Raw genomic sequence first — 18,323 nt, 5'->3', positions numbered from 1 at the left:
AAAGAAAAAATCTAAGATCTCTTCTTATATAGTATACTGGAACGTGGGTTAAGAGGCGCTACGTGTCAGCTGTCTGTTGGGCGAGCAGAAAATACAAAACGAAAAAAAAAAATATTGGGGGTGAATGATTTTACTATTTTTCTTCTCTCTCTCTTTCTCTCGCGATTGTATCGGTGAATCAAGAACACAAATTGGAATCAGAAGATTGAAACAATTGGAATCACATGGTTTGTTTCTTAGATGTAGTACAATTGTTTTCTGATTAGGGTTCTTAGATTTAGGATCGCAAATAAGGGTTATTTGATGTTAGTTGGAAAATTAGGGATTTTGGTGTCCATGTTATGGTGAAAGAGTTTTCTACTTTCCTCAAGGTCACATGGAACAAGTATGTATAGAATGATCCAACTCTCCCAAATCGTTCTTAATTTGTTTCTCAATTATAAGAATTGAATGTTTTTTTTTTATTATGTAACAGTTGGTGGCTTCGACTAATCAAGGAGTCGTTGATCAAGAGATACCAGTTTTTGATCTTCCTCCGAAGATACTTTGCCTTGTTCTTAGTGTTGTGTTGAAAGCAGAGCATGAGACTGATGAGGTTTACGCTCATATCACATTACACCCTGAAGAAGATGTAAGTCAAAAATAAGAATTTTTTTGACTTAATATGTTATCAATTCAGTCAATTTGATGTTGGTCATTCTTTAAAGAGAGATTTCAAATCCTTCTGACTAAAGAAGATGGTCTCTTTGGATATCTTGTGTATATGCAGGTGTGGTCCATGTAAGGTGATTGCTCCCAAGTACAAAGCTTTATCAGAGAAGTATGAGGACGTTGTCTTTCTAAAGCTTGACTGCAATCCAGATAACCGGGTTTGTGCTCTATAACCCAATATCTATCTATTGAACCATGATAGTATCTAAAGATAAGAGAAGACTTTCATCAACAACGCTACTATGTACTTCTCCTTTGTTGTTGCTGAATTTTTTTTGACTCTTTTCTATTGGTGGCAGCCATTGGCAAAGGAGTTAGGAATAAGAGTGGTTCCAACATTCAAGATATTGAAGGACAACAAGGTCGTCAAGGAAGTGACTGGTGCGAAATATGATGATCTGGTTGCGGCGATTGAAACAGCGAGATCGTCGTCTGCTGGTTCTGGTTGAACAAGAAGCAGAACAGTTTAGACAGTGGAAAGCCTCCCGGGAGAAGGAACTTTTGCAGGTACCTTTTCCTGTTTCTTTTTATGTTTTTGTTCTGTCATAGCTTTGATAACCTTGGATTAAGTATTAATGATTGAGACTCAAGATGATTTTGTTATGTTATAGAGATCATTGATTCGTATTTTGTTCTGTTTTTGTTGATTATGTAGATGGATATGTTTTTTGTTCTGTCATAGCTTTGATAACCTTGAGTTAAGTATTAATGATTGAGATTCAAGATGATTTTGTTCTGTTATAGAGATCATTAATGCCTTTTTTGTTCTGTTTTCATGATTATGTAGATGGATATGTTTTTGTTACATACTAACTCATTCACATTGTTGTCCTCTAGCTATATGAACCTGTTACATACTAACTCATTCACATTGTTGTTTGTAACTGAAACCAGATTCATAAGATGGTTGAGCTGTCGGGAAGCCCAGATCGTGAAGCCATGTGGTATTTAGAAGTCATGGACGCATACAGACTGTTCTATGAGCCCTTGATCCTAGAGTGAAGCCATGTGCTTTCCGCAGCCCACATCTCCACAAAAACCAAATCATCAGTGACGAGTGTTTGTTCTTTCAAAGAGTTTCTGTCTTCAGTGATGAAACAAACCAAGGATGTTGTTCTGTCTTCAAATTCGTTGTAGTTTTATGTTGTGTAAGCTAGCAAATGGTTTGTTACCCCAAGACACTTGGTAACTATCCTGCAATCGTTTTTTTTTTGTCATACTCATCTTCTAACATCAATTTCTGTAATACTTGCTGTTAATCACTAATGATGAGTGTTTGTTCCTTCAACTCTCCCCATACTTTGAATCAGTATTAAAATTAACTCTCCCCATACTTTGAATCAGTGTTAATCACTAATGACGAGGACTGGATCAATATACTTTGAATATGATCTATGGGGGTGGGGACATTGTATATGAATACAACAAGATGATTTGGTTGAGAATATTTGGGCAAAATTTGGAGCAAATCAGTATTAAAATTAATCATTTTCTCCATTTAAGAATTGCACTTCTATTATAATATGTATTAATGTTTTATTATGTTTTGTATGTTTGAAAATTAATTAAAATGCAATATTTTCTAATTTTATAAAATCTTAAATGCTTACACATTTATACCACTTTTATTCTATTTAAAATTTTTAAATTTAAAAAAACAATATTTTCAAAAATAAGATACCCAAAACAAGAACCTACAAGAGATAATTTTATCTAAGAGATCATGGGTTCTTATATTCCAAACAGTGCACAATTAATTCATAAAAAATTTAAGAACTCCCCTTCTAATATACTACCGATAATCATGGTCTAAGAACCGACCTGTGAATCTTTCTCATCTTTTCTCTCTGTTCCATCTCTTAAATTTTTTTCTCCCCAGATTTTGAATCCGTGAGAAACCAAAAACAAAACAAAACCAAAGCTCAAGAAGTCATGAATAATTCATTATTATCCATCTCAACCCCAGTTAAGTTCTTGAAACCATCAGTTCCGTACGGAATAAGCTTAAACACCACCATTAACAAGAAACAGAAGCGGCAAAGCAAAACCCTTGTCGTGAAATCCAAGTCCAACACAAGGTCAACAACAATATTGACCAGTAGCGTCTCGGTGGTTAAAAGGAGAAACAACAATGGTAGAGATAAAGGACAAACGGTTCTGTTGTGTGCTTTAGGGTACTGGGTTCAAGGGTCGAGGTGTCTCCCATGGCTTGCACTTAACTTCCATATGGCTCATTGTCTTAATCTCAACCCATCGACGCTTCAGCTTGTGCAGTACACTGCTACTCTTCCCATGGTTGCTAAGCCACTCTATGGAGTTCTCTCGGATGTTGTTTACATCGGTGGTGCTCGTAGAGTTCCTTACATCTCCATTGGAGGTTAGTTATCTTTCTCCAACTGTGTATAAAAAAGAGTCTCTTTCTTATCTTACTCTGCTCCAAGTGGTTCAATTTAGTGTATTGTCACAGTGCTTTTGCAGGGTCTAGCATGGGGTTCATTGGCTATATTTCCTGGTGCTCGAGAAGCTCTTCCGTCACTTATGGCATTTGTTCTTCTTAGTAACCTTGGAGCATCCATTGCTGAAGTTGCTAAAGACGCTCTTGTTGCGGAACACGGTTTAAGATATCAAGTGAATGGTCTTCAGTCTTATGCGCTTATGGCTTCAGCAGTTGGAGGGATCCTTGGGAACTTACTCGGTGGATATTGCTTACTCAAAACACCTCCTAGAATCTTGTTTCTTGCTTTTACAGCTTTGTTGACGTTACAGCTCACTGTTTCTTTATCATCTAAAGAAGAATCCGTTAGCTTGCCACGGATAAGAGAAGTGAGTCCAGAGACAAGCTCTGTTTTGGGGATCGTAAAGAAACAGTTTTTGGATCTTGTGGGACTTGTTCACGTAGATGAAATCTCTCAGCCTTTGACTTGGATTGTAGCTTCCATTGCAATGGTGCCTCTTCTCTCAGGATCAGTCTTCTGCTACCAAACTCAAGTACTAAACCTTGACCCTTCTGTTATTGGTATGTCAAAGGTTATTGGACAGTTGATGCTTCTCTGTTTAATCGTGGTTTATGACCGTTACTGGAAGACACTTCCCATGAGGCCGTTGATCCATATCGTGCAACTCCTCTACGCTTTTTCAATACTCTTTGATTACGTCTTGGTGAAGCAAATAAATCTTGCGTTCGGGATCTCAAACAAGGCTTTTGTGCTCTGTTTTTCTAGTGTAGCGGAAACCCTAGCACAGTTCAAGATTCTTCCTTTCTCTGTTTTGCTAGCAAATATGTGCCCTGGAGGCTGTGAAGGATCAGTCACCTCTTTCATTGCTTCAACTATGTGTTTATCATCAGTTGTTAGCGGATTCGCTGGATTTGGAATGGCTAATATGATTGGGATAACATCGAAGGATTACACGAACCTACCTGGAGGAATTCTCATACAGTCTTTGGCAGCTTTGGTGCCTTTGTGGTTTATCCACTATGTTCCAATGTCAGAGCCTGGTTTTGAGAAAGAAGGAAAGAGAGCTATGAGTAAGAAAAGTAGAAGGAATAGACGAGTAGGGAGAGTCATAGGTCAGGAGGTTTTTGCTTACCGTCGAGAAAGAGAAACATAAACAAGAATCAGTCTCAGTTACAGTTAGATATGAGATATGTGGCAATATCATTGTCTCTATGGACCAAGAGGATGGATACTGATGTTTTCATGGATGATACTAGATTGTCAAGAATCTGATAAATCCAATTAGAGCATGGATGAGAGAAAACAATGTTTTATTTTCAGTCAACACCAATGTTTGCTGCATGCAACAACTAAAGTGTCAAGAATACATCGTTCTTGGTTTGAATACACGAAATTATCTAATTTGTTCACACCAAATGTATCTTTTTAGTAGCGGTGGTTGATGTCCAAGCGCCACATTTGTTCATTATCAGTACGTGTTGCATGCAGAAGAGACCCGACAATACTAAAAGTTCAAGCAAACTGTTTATATATATATATATATATATATATTTTATTCTTTTAGTCCATTTTTATATTTCTATATTGATTGTTGTTATTCTATTGTCACAAAAAAAGAAAAAAAACAAAAAAAAAAACTCAGTTTAGCTAAATTGGTCAACATTTGATTCGGTAGTGTTTACGAATTACGAATAATGTTTTGGTAAATCGGATTGGTATGGAAAATAACCAAAAGTGTCATTACGAGATCATCTTCTGACAGGATACGGTTGAAATTGGTTCATTGCAAAAAGCCAATGGCACATAAATTCTCGTACTAGAATAAGACAGTATGGAAAAGGTTCAACGTGGTTACGTTTCATTTGACAAATTTTAGTGAGTTTTTTTAAAAGAAAGCTCGTAAATCTCCAATATTTATGAGAGCTGTGCATGGATAATGTCATAAATTTGAAGAATCTATATTAACATTTTTTTAATATATTTTGTGTTATACTCTTTTAGTTTTGTTTATTTAAAAAATTATTTACAACATTAATTTCTAAACATTTTCCAAAAACATTAATTCAGATTTTGTTTCCTAAATAGTTTATATTCCATTCAAACTAAAAAATAACAACAATCAATATGGAAATATAAATATAGGCCTTGAATGTTTTGTAGTTTTTAAATGGTTTTAGTTTTTAGTTTTTTGTTTTTGGCTTTAAGTTTTTGGTTTTTTGAGTTTTTGATTTTTGGTGTAGATTTTAGTTTTTGTAAAAACTTGAATGGTAACTTGATTAGTTTTTGGTTTTTGTATATAATTATTTTTTAAAAAGGCTTAATTGAATTAATTATAGTTTTTTTATTAGAAAAAAATAGTCACGTAATATTTTTTCCTAAAAACCCACAAAATGTGGTTTTTAGATTCTATGAAGGAATTGGTAAAATCTAGCAAAATCTGGTTTCCCTGATATTTAGGAAATCTATTTTTTAAAATTCATGAATGGCTGAAAAAATAGTTTTTGCATAATCAAAAGCCAAAATCTGATATAAAATCTGATGCCATTCAAGGCCATAATATATGTAACCACGCATTCTGTTAGATTTTGAAAATATTCTATATCTGAATCCTTTGCTAACAAAAAAAATAACAATTTGATTCCGATTTTATTTACCAAAATCTGTGAATTTTGATTTTTAATGTAAGAAGAACTTTGATTGACATTTATTTAAATATTATAATTAACATATATAAATTTAATAAAAATTTTAAATAATACGAATATGTAAAATTAAAAAAGTTTCAAATACTTTATAATGTGTTTATGTATTTATATAGTAGATGAGTTATAAAGAAGATATGTTAGAATTAATAAAATATTATTAAATTTGTGCTAGCACAGGTTAAATCCTCATTTTATTATTTGTCAACACTACTAATATTATAATATTTAACATATATATAAAGTCAAGTTGATTTAACTAAAAATGTGTAAAATAATTAAATCGTTTAGGAAAAATGTGATTTAATCACAGCGTATAAATTACTTATTATGTAATTAGATATCTTAATTTTTGTTATAATAATTAGAAATCAAATTAGAATCTTAAACACTAAATAAAACAAACTAGATATAACAAACAAATGGTTATGAAGTGTGTTGCAGTTTTAAAAAAATAATATAAACATTTTAGCCGCACAACAGCCGAAAAAAATTTAGTTATTCATCTATTTACAAAACATCTAATATTTAACAAATATATCGACAGAAAATACAAATTATAATAAAAATTATATGCCCGCAGTATACCGCGGGTTAAAATCTAGTATTAGGATTATAAATTAAAGTCTAGATTAGACCATTTTGAATAGTAATGATGAAATTGGTATGTTATTTTGTAAAAGTTACGGTTTTCAAAAATAAGATTGTGTGTGATATATTTTTTTCGCAAATTGGGATTTCATAAGAAAATTAAAAGGAAATCAGAAATTTAAGTGGCTGAGATCAAAGATTCGAATGATCTTGTGGGTGTGATTTAAGGAACACAGACGATTAGGTGTCACTTTAAGGGGCTTAATGGCTAAATGAGATTAAACACTACTTTTGCATTGTTTTGCATAGTTGATTTCTCTATATAATAAGAACAACTCCGACTTCTCTATAGCTTCCTTACTCGAAATCCTCTCTTAATAATTGGTTCTTCCACCTCTCATTGCCATCGATTTGCCTAAACTAACCATATATAACAAGGTTTTCTCTTCCTCTTTTCAATAACTTTGAATAATTATGACCATCGATCTCCATCATGTTTTCTGTATCATTGTAGGACATGATAACTGTAAGAGAATATGAGGAACCATCATCTGAATCCCTTTAAACTCGTCAAAGTTCATCTGTTTCGAGCAACTCTTTTGGTAAGATTTCTAACGCATCTCCCACGTCTTAAACCATCCTTTAGAGCTCATAGATCATATTATAATATTTTCAAAATTAAAATATATAGGTGGAGCATCCATATATTTTTTGTTATTTTGCATCCATAGATTTCATGTTTATCAGAGTAACACTTTGGTTTTTTTTTTTTGCTGATCAACAACGGTCAATGGCCAATTCATACTGCAAATTTTTACGAATACACCGACTTTCTCTCCTAGTATAGGGATCCTATGAATCTTTTGTTAACATCAATTTTAATTTGAAAAATACTCAAGTTACTTGGATGAACCTTTTTATTCATCTCTTTCCCTCTCAAATTCTGTATATTTTTAATTAAGGAAAGTTAAATATTGGCTTGGTCTAGATTTTACAATTAAACGAAGTTATGTATCGATTTGAATTTATAAATGAGAATTATGTTTTAGATTTTACAATTAAAACGAAATTCTATGTCAGTCTGATTGTAACGCCCCAACCACCACCTCTCAGTATGCCTCATGTTCAATCCCAATCCATATGCCTACCTTCCTTAATGGGTATCATGTTCTCTCACTAGTCCCTTGAGCCCATTCATATCCGACAGTCGGTTTGCTACGTCCGGGAGGTTTTAAAAACTTGTTACCATCCCTACAAATTACCAAATGATATTTTCCTGTGTTTTGTCCTCACTCGCACAGTTCCGACAGTCACTTCCCCAAAGGTCACCTATCCTAAGACTACTCTAGCATAAGCATTCTTAACTGTCGAGTTCTCTCAGGACCGTTGACTGAAAAGATAAGTGCACTTTGGTGACATAGGTGGTCAAATTAACTCTTTTAAACCTCTCCGCAATCCGGGGTGTCACAAGTTTACAAATGAGGTGATTAGGGTGTAGATTTTACAATTAAAACGACATTATATGTCGGTTTGGATTTACAAATGAGGTGGTTAGGGTTTAGATTTTACAATTAAAACAAAATTATATGTCGGTTTGGGTTTACAAATTAGGTGGTTAAAGTTTAGATTTAACAATTAGAACGAAATTATATGTCGGTTTGGATTTACAAATGAGGTGGTTAGGGTTTGATTTTACAACTAAAACAAAATTATATATCGGTTTGGGTTTACAAATGAGGTGGTTAGGGTTTAGATTTTACAATTACAACGGGATTATATATCAGTTTGGTTTATAAATGAGCGGTTTGAATTTTTTATTTTACAATGATGTATACAAATTTTGTTTCCTTATTTGATAAGGAGGTAAATAAAGAGGTTCACCCCTAAACCCAAGTATTGTCCTTTTGATTTTGACTTTGGTGGTGAGAATATTGTATTTAATTCTAATGTAATTTTATTGGTAATTAATTTTCTTAAAATTTCAGGATTGCTGGAATATATTTCACTACTAATATATACAAGATATGTTTTTATGACTAGTACAATGTGCATTTATAGTTTTAAAATTATTATCATGAGTATGGATAGTTGAGATTTTAATTTCTTAAAAAAATATTCAAAAATTATTGTAGTTTCCTCTATAAATACATTATTCTCGTTATTTATATATAAAAATCATGTATTTGATAAATGACGAGAAATCATGTATTTATAGAGAAAAATGGTGAATTGTTTTTGAGATTCTTTTTTTTTTAACTTAATTTCAACCATCTACGTTTAAACTCATGTTAATAGTTCAAAAACTATAAATGACACTACAAATGCATATCTATATATATATATTTGAAGTACATTTTGAGTTCTACCATTTTATTTGTACTTATTTAAAAACTTATTTACAAAGTTAATCCCTAAAAAATTTCCAAAAATAGCATTACTTCAAATTTTATTTTCTAAATATTTTACATTTCATTCCAACTAAAAAAAATTACATCCAAATCAATATGGAAATAGAAACTATGATATATTTAACCACACCATCTATTGTGTTTCGAAGATATTCTATCTCTGAATCATTTGCAAACAAATAAAACAACAATTTGATTTCCATTTTGTTTTCCATACATGTGAGCTTTAATTTTTAACGTAAGAAGAAATTCAGTTCACATTTATTTAAATATTGTAATTAATCTATATAAACTTAATAAAATTTTAAAATATTGCGAATATGTAAAATTAAAAAAATTTAGATGAGTTATAAAGAGGACATGCTGGAATTAATAAAACATCATTAAATTTGTGCTAACACGGGTTAAATCCTCATTTTATTATTTTTCAACACTATTAATATTAGAATATATGACATATAAAATTAAGTTGATTTAACTAAGATTGTGTAAAATAATTAAATCATTAGGAACAATTTGACTTAATCATAGTGTATAAATGACTTATTATGTATTTAGATCCTTATATTTTGTTATAATAATTAAAAATCAAAATAGAATCTCAAGCACTAAACAAAATAAACTATATACATATAACAAACAAATGATCATGAAGTATATTACGGGTTAAAAAAATAATATAAACATTTAGTCATACAAACGGCCGGAAAATTTAGTTATTCCTCTATTTACAAAACATCCAATATTTAACAAACAAATACAACATAAAATATAAATAATAATAAAATTATATGCACACGGTGTACAGTGAGTTAAAATCTAGTTTCAGAATATAATCATAAAACTTATAGAAAATATCAAATGACACTATAACTATATATATATATATATAATTATTATTTTAAGTATATTTTCTTTAATTAAAATATAAATGTATATTTTCCTTTGTAGCTCGGAATAAAATATTTTCAATATCTCTTTCAAATTTATAGTTTGTTAAGAACAAATGAAATACATAACAACTTTGAGCAATAAAAAGAAATATACATTTAAATAAAATATCTACATATTACAAAGATATTGTATTTAATTCTAATATCATTTTTTCATATTTTTCTTAAAATTTTATAATTCTACTCTGAAATATATATTCTCAATTAATATATACAAGATATGTTTCTATGAATAATATAATTTACATTTATAGTTGTTGAACTATTATCATTTATCATTAGTCTATAAATACGTTGTTGTTGTCCTTTATCAAAGTATCTAAAACTCGTATGCAAAGAGAGAAAATTTTATTTTTTGGTTAAGTCATCCATAGTAGAGGAAATGAGGTATTCTCCAAACCTTCATTTACAATTTTATTAGTTATCGCTATGATGAATTCCAATCTGAAAATTCATGTATATGTATATAGATTTGATTACAAAACTAATACGTCAAAATATTTACTACAAAATCTCCAAACACAATGTTCCAAAATTTTGTCTCTTTATCGTGTTATGGTTTGCGGATGGAAACAGATGACTTCTTTTAACTTTCGCTAAAATTTAGTTTTCTTAATTGTAACTAAGAGTATTAATTATTATATTACAAGATCTTTATTGTTGTGGTTTTAATCAGAAAATAATGGTTAAAACTCAAGATAATGAGGATAAAAACACATAGTTGCCGCCGCTGTAAAATAGGGTTTTCAATCATAAGAAGACGAAGATATCTGGTATAATTTTACAATTTTATCCTTTTAAAATGAAGATAAAACCCATACGTTACATATTGGGTTGAAGCCCATCAATTTCACATTTTAAATTACCGTATCATATTATAACTTATTTTTTTTTTAAATACATAGTGGGTTTAAGCCCATCAATATCACATATTAAACTATTTTTTCACATTGTAAAATATCTAAAACATATGGCCTTGAATGGTTTTAGGTAGTTTTTGAATTTTGATTCTTTGAAAATCTATTTTTTTACCATTCAAGATTTTTTAAAAATAGATTCCCTTAAATTTAGGGAAACTAGTTTTTGAGTGGTTTCTTGCAATTTCAAAGAGAAACTAAAAACCATAATTTTATGGTTTTTGTGAAAAAAATTCTTTCAACGTGAATATGTTTTATTTCTGACTTTATAGTTTTTATTTATTAATTTTAAAATGAATAGCAAAATCTAAACCAAAAAAATCAGAAACCAAAATCCAAAATCTAAAATCTAAAAACCAAAAACCATCTAAAAACTAATAACCATTCATAACCATAATGTTCTAAAGATTTGTCCATATAGTTTATCATGGATTTTACGGATGGAAATAGGTGACATCTTTTAAAAATTTCTAAAAATTAGTTTATTTAGTTGTAACTAAATGTATTGTTATTATAAATGAAGATTATACTAGAAATTGCATATTGGGTTCACAGTTCAAACCCATCACAAATCAAATTATAGCTTAAATTTTTCAAATAATTTAAACCCATTAATATCATACTTTAAACTAGTGTATCCACATTACAACATATTTTCATAATAAAATTCTTTTTTTGTAAGTTACAATAACAAAAGATTATTAAATCTATAGTTTTAATTTGAATTATATGAATTGTGAAGAAAGAAAAAAATTCATTCTTTCTAATATTTTTCATAAGAAAAATATGTATCGTACAAATTAATTGAACTAACCCAATTTTGATTTTTTTTTTCTTTGCCCAAACAGGAACAGTCCCGTGGACAAGTTGAGGCAGCCTCGAAGAGATGCAAGCAAACTAAGGAGGCCGGGCCCGAATCGTGACCCGAATAGTTTCCGGACTCGGAGCCCGGGTATTGTCTTCGGTTCATTGGGTAGGATGAGTACAGTGATGCCATTTCCTGACCTCAACCTAATGCCGGATTCTCAATCTTCAACCGCCGGAACCACAGCCGGCGAAACTGTTATCACCGGAAATCTGGAAGTTAAGGCGGAGCCAGTCGAAGAATTGCAAACTCCACCATCACCTATCTCCGATCAATCAGCCAGTAACGATCATCTCATCGCCGAGTTCGTACGTATCTCCAAGCTCTTCCGCTCCGCATTCAAGCCGTGGCAGGTCGAAGGATTAGACGGAGTCTCCGTTTACGGATTGGATTCCCGTGCGCTCGTTGCTGTACCGGATGAAGAAGATAACCGGGGATTCGTTGAACCGCCTCCGGGATTAGGGGATAACCGGGAATTTGGTGTCCCGCCTCCTCCGAAGACGAGTTTCGAGAGACCAAGAGAGCTGGCGAGAGTTACGATTCCAGGTCATGATCAACGGAAGCAACTCCGGCAACTCGTGAAACAAACTCGGATGGTTTACGAGTGTCTTAGGGTTCATCTAATAGCGGAGCAGAGGAAGTCTCAACCTCTACTTGGTAAGGGGCGTAGAGGGAGGAGCGATATGATAGCTGCGTCTATGATGAAGGCTAAAGGATTGTGGTTAAACTACGAGAAGCACATAGTTGGTCCAGTAGCTGGGGTTGAGATTGGAGATGTTTTCTTCTACAGGATGGAGCTTTGCGTCATTGGTTTACATGGTCAGCAACAAGCTGGGATTGACTGTTTAACGGCTGATCGGAGTGCTACTAAAGAGCCTATAGCTACAAGCATTATTGTATCAGGTGGGTATGAGGATGATGAAGATCAAGGAGATGTTCTGGTTTATACTGGTCACGGTGGGCAGGATAAGCAACACAGGCAGTGTGAGGACCAGAGGCTTGTAGGTGGGAACCTGGGAATGGAGAGGAGTATGCACTATGGCATTGAGGTACGGGTGATTAGAGGAATTAAGTATGAGAACAGCGTTACCTCGAAGGTGTATGTCTATGATGGTTTGTATCAGATTGTAGATTGCTGGTTTGCTGTTGGGAAGTCCGGTTATGGAGTGTTCAAATTTAAGTTGGTTAGGATGGAAGGGCAACCTAGGAGGGCTAGTGCGGTAATGAGGGATGCACAAACACTTAGACTTGAGCCGTTGAAGGTTAGGCCTCATGGGTATGTTAGCTTAGATATTTCTAACAAGAAGGAGAATGTCTGTGTGTTTCTGTATAATGACATAGATGGGGATCAAGAACCGATACACTATGAGTACATTGCAAAATCTATCTTTCCTCCTGGAATTTTTGGTCAAGGTGGGGGGATCAACAGGACTGGCTGTGATTGTACTAACGCCTGTACAGATGATTGTCTCTGTGCAAGGAAGAACGGTGGTGAGTTTGCATATGATGATAACGGGCATCTATTGAGCGGGAAGCGTGTGGTATTTGAATGTGGGGACTTCTGCAAGTGTGGTCCAGGCTGTAAGAGCCGTGTGACACAAAAGGGATTGAGGAAAAGGCTAGAGGTTTTCAGATCCAAGGATACCTGTTGGAGTGTCAGGACACTCGATCTGATTGAAGCTGGCTCTTTCATATGCGAATACGCAGGTGTTGTTGTCACAAGACATCAAGCTGAGATTCTGTCAATGAATGGGGATGTTATGGTCTATCCTGGTCGCTTCACGGACCAATGGAGTAACTGGGGCGATTTATCTGAAGTGTACCCGGATAACGTTAGGCCGAATTACCCATCTCTCCCTCCACTGGATTTCGCAATGGATGTGTCAAAAATGAGGAACGTGGCTTGCTACATTAGTCACAGCAAAGAACCGAATGTGATGGTGCAGTTTGTTTTGTACGACCATAACCATCTGTCGTTCCCCCGGGTCATGCTCTTTGCAACGGAGAACATCCCACCGATGTCCGAGCTAAGCATGGATTATGGCTTGGCCGATGAGGTGACGGGGAAGCTGGCCATCTGCAACTAGTTTGCAAAAGTTTATCTTTGTGATATATCTTGAGGTACGATCTCATCAATCATAATGTTGTTATATCCTTGGTCTCTGTGTTTTGCTCCTATGGCATTAATCAGTTACAACATTGATGCAGATGGAGAAAATTTTGAGTAAGCCTTTCTCTGCTCGTTTGTTGTTGTTCGTCTTCCCACCTTTCTGTGAAGCAAGAACGGGAGGCATGGTAGGAGAAAGTTATGCATCCGTTTTGGTGGGGCGGTAAAGACTAAAAGACTTCTCTTTGTCAAATGTAGCATTTGTTCTGTTATTAGTGTACTGAAATTTTTTGTATGGTTCTCTGTCGCTCATTTGATGGAGCTTAAAGCTGAAAAAAAAAAAAATGTAACAGTAAATCAACAAAACATTCTGTAAAGAATTTTTGTAGAAAGGCTTTCTGAAGTTGGTAACTCATTTTATCTTTAAAAGATTGCCAGAGGCATCTCTCTACTAGAAGCATAGTAGCATTGCAGATCAACAACACCAAGAAGTCTAGTCTCTATTTTAAACCTTTCATTACTCTCTTAACAAAAGGAAACGGGAAAAAAACATCTCTTTTTTACTCACAAAAGTTAACCGGAAGAAGAAGAAGAAGAAGAAGCTAAAACCAAAGTTGACACCAGACCGGTATTTCAAATTCAAGTAAACCGGAATGTTAATAATTGGTGAAACTCGACGAAGGAAACTCGCCCGATAACGGCGGAGCAATTGCGATCACCGGCACTCTCATCGAAGTTTCGGTGGTGGAATCCGAAATCAAGAATCTCCTCTAGGTGATTTGATTTGTGCTTAGTTTCTCTCGATTTCATTAGCAAGAACAATCCAATTCTCTTGTAAATAACTCGGATTGATCTTCTGAATTTTGGGTTTAGGGGCTTAAACTAGGGTTTAGGTTCGTCTGGAGTTTGTGTATTTCTGTAATGAACTATATACCTTAAGACTGATTCTCTCTGGATTCTCAGTCATTCGCATTGTTTGATGAATATTGTTGTGGGCAATGATTGAAAATATTCATGTGTTCGCTGTCTTTGAATCATGTTGACGTTTCCCTCTTCCACTACTTGTGCAGCTTGAGTGACGATGACCTTGGCTGGGATTATGAATATGATATAGGAAAAAGCTGGTGAAGAGAGTGTCTTTGTTATATATATGAGATGCTTGGTTACAAAAAAGAAATGGGCAGTCATTCAAAGATCAAACACAAAACCAGAAACAATCTTAATGGTTTCTATGCTTATCCCGACCAATTTTCTTGACGAGCCACTCCGGCTTGTATAAAGCTATAACATGTCCTAATGTTAGTCCAAACAACAGTCCAGGCACACATCCTATTACCACTGCTTTCCAGTTCAGTAGTTCTTCTTCTTCTTTTTCTTGCTCTGGTTGTTGTATTGGTGGTGCGTTAGTCCTGACGCAACTTTGTTTGAGAGGAAGACCACAAAGCCCTGCATTCCCTTCAAAGGAGGATTTTGGCTGTCCAGTGATTTGTGTCCCTTGTGGTATTTCACCTGTGAGTTGGTTATGAGACACATTCATGTACGCCAAAAACGAGAGGGTCTTGAGTCCATTAGGAATTGTCCCTGAGAGTTGGTTTCTTGACAGGTCTAGTGACTGGAGTGCCTTAAGATTTGCCAAAGATAGAGGTATATGGCCTGTGAAAGCGTTGTTTGACAAGTTGAGTGCAATAAGAGCCTTCAAGAGACCGATAGATTCAGGAATCTGTCCTTCGAATCTGTTACCAGATAAATCAATGTTGCTGTAGAAAGTAAGGACCTTTGTGTGCTCCATGAATAGACCTTTGTATTGCAAATCCGTGGTATCTTGATAGTTATACTCAGGGTTGTTGTAGTCTCCCATATAGATTCTCCCATCTCTATTCATCTGGAGTGATGATGCTTTCCAGTTCACAAAGTAATTTGGTGGCAAGCTTCCTGTAAAGTTGTTATCTGATATTTCAAGTATGCGCAGTTCAGGGAATGCAAGAGGACCTTGACCAAGAAGAGATATTGGGCCATAAAATTTGTTTGAACGCAGGCTAAGGACCTGCAAATGAGGCAATGCCTTGAGCCAGAAAGGAAACGTGTCTTCGATTCTGTTGTTGTCAACATTTAGAAACTTGAGAGATGAGCAATTCAGAAGAGACCTCGGAAGCTTCCCAGTTAGTTGATTGTAACCAACATCCAGTGACCGAAGCAAGGAACCATCATAGAATATGTCTGGAAGACTTCCCTCCAAGTTGTTCCTTCGGAGATTAACAGCAGTGAGAGAGCTTCGGAATTTACTCAGACATTGAGGAATTGAACCGGTGAAGTTGTTGTAAGAGAGATCAAGAGCAGAAAGAGAGCTTCGGTTGCAAATTGTAAGATGTATGTTCCCTGTGAAGCTATTGTTCCATGCAGATAAGAGGTTGAGAGTGTGTGGTGGTTTAGGAAATAGTCCTGAAAATTTGTTTAATGCCAAATCTAATAACCTCACCGATGAATTCACTAAAACGTCCTCCGAACCTTCAAATCCGGTGAAAGAGTTGTTAGAAATAGTCACTATGCTCAGACGTGGAAGGTTCCAAAACCACTCAGGGACTTTCCCTTGTATTCTATTGCTGGAAATGTCTATAAGCTCCAAGTTGCGAAGGCTCCTTAAGAAGTTTGGGAACTGACTGATGCCACAGCCCGACAAGGCAAGATTTTTCAAGTTCAAATTCAATGGGATGTCTGGATGTGAGCCGAAACTGGCCGGTGCTAACTTGTTTCCGGATAAGCGGAGGTTCAACAAAGATTTGAGAGAGGAGAAGAGCCTTAAGTCAATTGGATGGCTTATGTTTAGGGAAGCAAGATCGAGGTCTGTGAGGGTGATGTACTTAGAGATAGGCCCTAGGATTTGTGCTTCGACCTGGTTATTCGCAAGGCGTAGGCTCAATAACGTAGATGAAAAAGAGGAGTTTGGAACGTCAATAGTACCGGTGAGATGGTTTCCGGACAAATCAAGTGTTGACAAGAAAGGCAGTGTAAGCAAAGAAGAAGGGATGTTTCCAGATATGTGATTATGGGAAAGGCCTAAAACGGAAAGCTTGGTTAGGTTCTGTACAGGTGGAAAACGACCGGTGAGCTCGTTATAGGTAAGGTCTAAATAGGCAAGCATGCTTAGGTTACTAATTGAGGAAGGGACTTGACCGATGAAGCCATTATTGGAAAGAGCCAAGACCTCTAATTTGTTGAGATTGCCAAATTGGGAAGGGATTGAAGAGGAACTGAAATTGTTGAAAGACAGAACAAGCGAACGGAGATGATGCAGCCCGAAGAGGCTACTGTTGGGCTTAAGGATTCCAGTGAGACAGCCACGTGGGAGCTGTAGCTCTGTGACCATGCCCGTCATGTTATCGCACCGTACTCCATTGAAGTAGTCCGTTTGGTTGCAATCACGGGAATCAAACTCGTTCTTGAACTGCTTTAGGTCTTGAATTTGGTCAGGGCGGCAACCAGCAAGTTCGACAACAAGAGCATCAATCGTAAAGACGGTCGAAACAAAGACACAACAAAGTAAGAGAACCAAGAGAAAATGCAAACGCAGACATGACATGGTAATCATGAAAACTTTTTTTTTAAAGAAGAATATAATAAGCAAAGAGATGTAGAAGACTTTTAGACGTACCATATACATCCATGTTCGGCAAAGACTTTTAGGCTTGTAGGTAGTTAGGATTGGATTAGTTGTTATCTCATACGTGTTAGATTCACACACACTCAGTGGCGTAAACTTAATATATTGGAGAACACTTATTAAAGATTCTAGAGAGATGGTCTGTTAGTGCTCACAAAGAAGTAAACTTAATTTAATAATTGCGGCAGGGACTAAGAAAAAGACTTGAATAGTTTTTTTGGGTTAAAGAATAATTAAGACATGGACCACATGGTTATCTTAAAAGTTTGCCTTTTATTCTGGACATTGATCAGTGTCATCATAAATTCTGTGCACAGCCATTAATCTGTGATCTGTTTTGATCTTTTGAGAATGTTGTCATTTTCTTGAGCCGTTTGGAGATCGTTATGAGGATGTAAGCATTCCTTGGAACATTAAATCCATACAGAAGTCAACTTTAGAGAAAGAGCATACTATTATACAAACCTTGATGGTTGAAATTGTTGATAAATTGACTGTTTAGTACTCAAGAGTCAATCAGAGTATTGAGTAAACTAAAAGTTTCTTGGAACTCTGTGTCTCAGTCTTTAAGTCTTAGTTTCAAACTTTGATAATATAGTTACGAACACCAACTCAAGGGTCGATTAATTTTGACACCATCATGAAATGAAATCTATTGAATCCGATTCTATGGTTTAGAGGGTTTAGCAACTTGGACTGATACACTGGGGGTTTAGATATATCTGAAGTTTGTATATTGTAATTGTGTCTATCTGACTCTTTAAGCACTTTCCTCTTCTGTAAAGCTAGGACATGATTCTCTCTTTGCTGAATTCTCTGTCATTTTCCATTGTTTAATCCATTTTCTCATTTGAAAATATTCATCTGTTGTTGACTTTCATGTGAACACCATTTTTTTTATCCATGAGTTCAGAGATACTGACTTGGCTGAGATTGTAAATGAAACAGGAAAAGC

At 34.7% G+C, this 18,323-nt stretch overlaps 3 protein-coding genes and 1 pseudogene across 5 annotated transcripts; 3 read left to right on the top strand and 1 right to left on the bottom strand.

The window, feature by feature from the left end:
* The first annotated feature begins 111 nt into the window (after positions 1 to 111).
* Positions 112 to 2,001, top strand: LOC109132972 (thioredoxin F1, chloroplastic-like). Its single transcript, XM_087452827.1, has 5 exons — positions 112 to 385; positions 476 to 631; positions 770 to 869; positions 1,011 to 1,218; positions 1,606 to 2,001. The coding sequence occupies exons 2-4, from the start codon at positions 582 to 584 to the stop codon at positions 1,158 to 1,160; spliced, it is 300 nt and encodes a 99-aa protein (XP_087308953.1). The 5' UTR covers positions 112 to 385; positions 476 to 581; the 3' UTR covers positions 1,161 to 1,218; positions 1,606 to 2,001.
* Positions 2,002 to 2,586: 585 nt separating this feature from the next.
* Positions 2,587 to 4,549, top strand: LOC104786248 (putative folate-biopterin transporter 9, chloroplastic). The gene is made up of 2 exons (XM_010511607.3): positions 2,587 to 3,088; positions 3,179 to 4,549. The coding sequence occupies exons 1-2, from the start codon at positions 2,644 to 2,646 to the stop codon at positions 4,318 to 4,320; spliced, it is 1,587 nt and encodes a 528-aa protein (XP_010509909.2). The 5' UTR covers positions 2,587 to 2,643; the 3' UTR covers positions 4,321 to 4,549.
* A 5,526-nt stretch (positions 4,550 to 10,075) lies between these two features.
* LOC104786246 (histone-lysine N-methyltransferase family member SUVH2-like) lies at positions 10,076 to 14,139 on the top strand. Of its 2 annotated transcripts, XM_087449637.1 has the most exons (4): positions 10,139 to 10,312; positions 10,498 to 10,594; positions 11,587 to 13,724; positions 13,812 to 14,139. In XM_087449637.1, the coding sequence occupies exon 3, from the start codon at positions 11,717 to 11,719 to the stop codon at positions 13,688 to 13,690; it is 1,974 nt and encodes a 657-aa protein (XP_087305763.1). In that variant the 5' UTR covers positions 10,139 to 10,312; positions 10,498 to 10,594; positions 11,587 to 11,716; the 3' UTR covers positions 13,691 to 13,724; positions 13,812 to 14,139. The 2 variants fall into 2 exon arrangements, with proteins under 2 accessions (XP_010509908.2, XP_087305763.1); XM_010511606.3 differs by lacking the exon at positions 10,498 to 10,594 and having other exon boundaries at positions 10,076 to 10,208.
* Positions 14,140 to 14,832: 693 nt separating this feature from the next.
* LOC104786244 (receptor like protein 27 pseudogene) lies at positions 14,833 to 17,451 on the bottom strand (annotated as a pseudogene). The gene has a single exon (XR_015556496.1). The product of XR_015556496.1 is annotated as a receptor like protein 27 pseudogene (transcript).
* Positions 17,452 to 18,323: the final 872 nt, after the last annotated feature.

This window comes from Camelina sativa, chromosome 5 (assembly GCF_030686135.1).
Source record: "Camelina sativa cultivar CO46 ecotype springtype chromosome 5, ASM3068613v1".
NCBI lineage: Eukaryota > Viridiplantae > Streptophyta > Magnoliopsida > Brassicales > Brassicaceae > Camelina > Camelina sativa.
Note: the sequence above shows the minus strand (reverse complement) of the source record. Positions and strands in the feature narration are given on the sequence as shown.